At 38.5% G+C, this 5,862-nt stretch overlaps 1 protein-coding gene across 1 annotated transcript; it reads right to left on the reverse strand.

Annotated features, from left to right (window-relative positions):
- Positions 1–896: 896 nt before the first annotated feature.
- Positions 897–2,030, reverse strand: LOC736205 (WW domain-binding protein 1-like). Its single transcript, XM_054677995.2, is given in 1 exon segment — positions 897–2,030. A coding segment is annotated over 1 exon segment (816 nt). The 5' UTR covers positions 1,900–2,030; the 3' UTR covers positions 897–1,083.
- Positions 2,031–5,862: the final 3,832 nt, after the last annotated feature.

Genomic DNA, 5,862 nt, shown 5'->3' on the forward strand with positions numbered 1-5,862 from the left:
TATGTGTGTTAAGAGGTATGGAGAAGAGCACAGAAATTTTTGGAAACCAAGGGAGGAGAAAAGAAGGGATAGTCACAGAGCAGTAAAGAAAAATAAAGGTTAAAAATAGGTCACAGGATGTACATTATCCTAAGTTAAAATATTTTAAGGTTTGAATGAAAGGGTGCTGCAGGGTTTGCAAACTGGTGGGCTTCAGGCCTAAAATCTGCCTATACTGTTGTTTTTGCCTGACAGAATATCTTAAAATATCTGTATTTGAAAGCATTTAAGGCTTGACTTGTGCTCTACACTCCACAGTCTTATCATTCATAGTTTCTTGGCAAACTCACCACTCAAGGTGTGCCTCACTTATTTAGGAGATCTGCCTCACTAGGGTAGACATTTTAGGTTTATGACTCTTAAGTTTTCACCTGGACAGATTGGCTAACAAAAAGAACCTCACAGGTGGGTGACCTTGAATTCACCAGGTCATGCCATCAGTTCAGAGCGGCCGGAGAACTCTGTTCTCTTGTGCATTGATGCCCCCGGAGTTGTGAAACACAGTGGCCCTGCTTCAGTTTTTTAGATTTAGAAACTGATCAGTGTCAGAGCGATCAGACACAGGAATGTTAATTCATGTTCAAAAATAATAACCAGGCTAGCATTTGTTTAGCACTTGCTATGTGACAGGTACTGTTTTAAGTGCTTTACATGAATTGTTTAATCCTCACAACAACCCTGGGAAATAGGTCCTATTATTAGGCGCCCTTTCTACAGATGAGGAAACAGACAACAGATTGGTAAATTTCCCAAGATCACAAAGTAAGTCAGTAGGAACTCAAAGTAACCTGACTCCAGAGCCCACACTCTTTTTTTTTTTTTTTTTTTTTTAGCTGGTTCACGTCTCTTTAATGAGATCAAAGGCTCCTGTGTATGTCTTGCGGGGTAAAGCTAGCACAGTCCCCCAATACTGCCCCTCTCCTCAGGGCTCCAGCCCTTTCAGGCAGATTCTAGGTAGGCAGGGAGGGGCCAAAAGGAACGCAAGGAGTTGGGACTAGGGCTGTTTCTGGTGGGCAAGTAACCCATCCACCCTCTCAAAACTACTTATGGGATGTCCCCTTCACTGGAAGACAGCCCCATGGGAAAGACCTGCGGTACAGAATCTGGGGGCAGTGCACACGGGGAGTAGTCCTCCAGATCTGGCAGGGTGGCACTAACCCTCACCTCCTTGACTGGCTCACCCTCACCGGAGGCAGGACAAGGGCAGAGCTCAATACCGGAGTCGCCAGTTAAACGGCGATAGCGGCAGGAGGGGGGTGTGGGGGCAGGGGTCACCCCTGCCCCAGGCTCACCCTCCTGATGAGGGGGGGCACTCTGGTGGGAGGAAACACCTTCCACATTTGTTCCTTCAAAATGGGCAGGGCAGCTGGATGAGGAGGAACAGCAGGTTTGTTCACTGGAAGCAGTCAAGGGGCGGCCTGGGGCGACAGTATAAGGCGCGGGGCGGGGGGGTGTGCCTGGGCGGTGAACCGCATCCTCGTAGGCTGGGGGCTTGAAGGTGCTGAGGAGGCGAAGGTCAAGCAGTGAACCGGTAGGGAAAGGACCAGCCCCATGGCATGCCCCATGATAGGCCAACAAGTTGATTTCACGCTGCCGCTGCTGTTGTTGCAGCCTGAGTTTAGCTAGTCGGTGGCGGAAGGCCCAACAGCAGCTAAAGAGGATGAGGACAGTCCAGAGCAGCCAGAACCACCAGAGCTCATAGTAGTAGGTGCAGCAGCCAGTCTCCCCGCAGCAGTGACCACTCTCACAGAGGTAGGGCTGGTTGTTCACTCCTGGGCACAGCTCTCGAAGCTGCTGTTGCGGCGCCCGAAGTGCCCCTCAGGCCTCCTCGCTGCCGTTCCCGCTGCTGGCCCGAGCCATACCTCCACCTACAGCCCCCTGAGGACCACAGCCTCCTCTACCGCCAGCCGCCCCGCCCCTGCCACCTCTGCTGCACCTGCCATGGTCCCTGCCCGGCCCATCTTCGCTGAGGCCACCATCACTCCGCGGCCGGAGCTTCCATCCCCAGAGCCCACACTCTTATCTGAGCATATACATCCCCATCACAATAGAACGCCAGTTTATTCAAGTAAAATAAGGACTAGAAATTTACATCAGGGAATGTATTCTTTCACTGTAGAATGCTGAATGGAAAACCAAATTTCAATAGTTGCCTACTGAACAAGATCATGAGATAACAACAAGGGAGTTGATTATAAATGACTAGAAGTTTTAAATGGCATCGACTCTGATAAAGTGATAATCTCAGCTCCATGATATACTTGTCAAGCAGCTACTTACATCAATCTGCCTTATAGGATATCCTTTCTCCTGGTTAATGCTTATGTGATAGTGTTTTGTACCTTTCCTTTTTCACTGCTTCCATTGCTGACCAAACTACTCACCTCCATATTTCTGGTAGATATATTTCTTTTCATTGCATGTTAGTGTCTTAAATTTAGTCCTATCTTTTACTTGATCCTCCGTGCTTGACTTCCTAATCTATGTTCTGGTTTATGTTTTAGTTTTACAGTTGAGCTTTCTGAGGACATTCTTATTCCCAGTATCTTTTTTTGGGTGGTTGGGTTCTGGGAGGTGGTATTTGACTGCTGCTGATGTGTACCAACCAAGACAGTAGTCATTAAGTGACTAACAATAATGATTTCAGCAGATTATTATTACTCTTGGCAAAGAGCAAGCTTTCTCTATTATAAATGATTTTATATTTGTTTTGTTTTTCTTTATTTGTAATTTGAGTTCTAGCTTAACATTATTACTTCAGATAACTGTTAATACATTTTCATAAATCATACTCACATTCTTGAATGGCAAATAAATAAATAATCAAGTTCCAAGTAGTTTCTAAAGAGAGTAAACATTAAAAGTAAACATAAAACTACATAAAAATCGATCACAGTCTATTCATAAAGTTGGTATGAAAATAAAGATCCTAGATTTGGAACCCTCATGATACTCAATATTTTACATATATCAGAGTTTGTAATTTCCATAACTTCATTTGGTAGTTAGACATATAGACAGAGAAGATAATGATATATTCATATTATATATATTTATATATAATATTCATATTATATATATTTATATATAATATTCATATTATATATATTTATATATAATATTCATATTATATATATTTATATATAATATTCATATTATATATATTTATATATAATATTCATATTATATATATTTATATATAATATTCATATTATATATATTTATATATAATATTCATATTATATATATTTATATATAATATTCATATTATATATATTTATATATAATATTCATATTATATATATTTATATATAATATTCATATTATATATATTTATATATAATATTCATATTATATATATTTATATATAATATTCATATTATATATATTTATATATAATATTCATATTATATATATGTCTATAACATATAGACAGAGAAGATAATAATATATTCATTTTATAGTTTAGGAAACAGACTTGGAAGGGCAAATAACTTGTCTAAGATGACTAAGCAGCTGAGTGAGAACCACAGCCTATCTATAGCATTCAGTTTCAGCCATCTTTCCCTTGCTTCATAAGGATAGTTACTCTCGTATCAGTTGCTGGATTGGGATTTTGGGCATTTATAAATGTTTTTATTTTGGATATTACTGAATCACAGACAATTTCATCTTAGTTAATTAAAAATTCATCTTATGTGACACTTGTCTAAATCTTAAAATATGCCTTTTTCTAAATCTTAAAATATTAAAATTTTAATGTATAAGGATGTTAATGATCTTTATATTTTAAGAGACTATGAAGTCAAGTCTAGCTAACTTAGATCTGTAAGTTTTTAGCTATGGAAAGCAATTCTATTGTGTACAAGTTTCAGCCTGTGAAGGGAATTCATTGAAAATGTATAGAGATCAGAAGAACTAACACCTTTCTTGCATGGATTTTTCTTGATTATTGGCAGTTAACAATAAAATGTTATTAGATCACTGGTGCTTCTGTGTGGGGTTGAGTTTTTTATGATATCTTCTGTTAGACCCATAAGGGAGGCTGTGAGTTGTTTTCTACATCCTTGGAATATATAAGATCCTCTTTTAAAATTATATTTTATATAAGCACATGAAAATGGAATGAAATAATGGATTGACATAGGAATTACCTACATATTTTGGCTGTACATTTAGTGCACAAAATATCCCTTTTTTGAATGCCAAATGGCCAAGTGTGAAAACCAATATTTGTTAAAGCTGGAGCAGAAGTCGGTATCATCATCATAGAGTAAACTTCTGGCATATGTGAAGATATGAAATGTTATCCCTGAAGTTATTATAATTTATTCTCAGAAATATTAGTAATCTTATTTTAAGAGTAGGACATTATAGTGCAGTAATGATAATTTTCTCAGTGCTGCCTGTTGCTGGATTGTTCCTATGATTGCTGTCATGCACATACAGACACTAAATTGAGGGTCACTTTCCACTGAAGTTAGTGGAATACAAAATAGGTGGAGGAACTTTCTTCCTCTAACGTCTTTATATGTGTCTGTGTTTATATATACGTGTATGTATATAAATATGTATACACATATATAATATCTGGAGCAAAAATGATTATGTTGTAAGAACTTTTGGAGGTTTTCCTCCACATAAAATTCCGAAGTGGTAGAGTTAACATTCTGCTTTTAATTTATCTACAAAAACATGTGAAGAATCCCCAAATAAGATTTTCTCATAGAAGATTCATGGATTTTGAGTCTCAGAAAAAAAAGGAAGAAAAAAACTTCATGGTATAAAACAACTAAAAATTAAATGTAGTCTTTAGAAATGATTTTGTTTAGTATAATTAATACTGGTATGACAACTGAATGCAATTGAAATTATGATATAAAATTTCTATTCTGCTTTATATTTTTCATTAAAGTTTTTATAATTGTCATCTGAAAAAGGATTTAATATTCTTAAATTCATTAGCTAACTCTCTCAATATTATTACCCTATTATTTGCCTATTTGAAAATTGTTACTTTCTTTCATACATAAATAGCATTCATAATCATTGTGACATTTTCTTCTTGCATTAATGTACATTTATACTTCATCTAATTGAGAAAATTTTAACATACAAAGTGACACAAAAAGATTTTCATTCCAAGTTTTATGTAAAACACCTAAAATTGGAAAATGAATATTCAGATACTAAGAGTAAATTTTTTTTTTTTTTTTGAGACGGCATCTAACTCTGTCACCCAGGCTGGAGTGCAGCGGTGGGATCTTGGACTGTAACCTCTGCCTCCCGGGTTCAAATTATTCCCCTGCCTCAGCCTCCTGAGTAGCTGGGACTACAGGCCCACAACGCCACGCCCGGCTAATTTTTGTATTTTTTGGTAGAGACGGGGTCTCACCATGTTGGCCAGGCTGGTCTCAAACTCCCAATCTCAAGGGATCTGCTGGCCTCAGTCTCCCAAAGTGCTGGAATTACAGGCGTGAGCCACTGCACCTATATGACATACTTGAAAAAATATTCTTGGGCCGGGTGTGGTGGCTCACGCCTGTAATCTCAGCACTGTGGAAGGTCGAGGGTGGATCACCTGAGGTCAGTAGTTCAAGACCAGCCTGGCTAACATGGTGAAACCCCATCTCTACTAAAAATACAAAAATTAGCTGGGTGTGGTCGCATGCGCCTGTAATCCCAGCTACTCGGCAGGCTGAGGCAGGAGAACTGCTTGAATCCAGGAGGCGGAGGCTGCAGTGAGCAGATTGCACCACTGCACTCCAGCCTGGGAGACAGAGAGAGTCTCTGTCTCAAAAAAGAAAAAAAAAAATTCTCACT

Source organism: Pan troglodytes, chromosome 12 (assembly GCF_028858775.2).
Source record: "Pan troglodytes isolate AG18354 chromosome 12, NHGRI_mPanTro3-v2.0_pri, whole genome shotgun sequence".
NCBI classification, from domain to species: Eukaryota; Metazoa; Chordata; class Mammalia; order Primates; family Hominidae; genus Pan; species Pan troglodytes.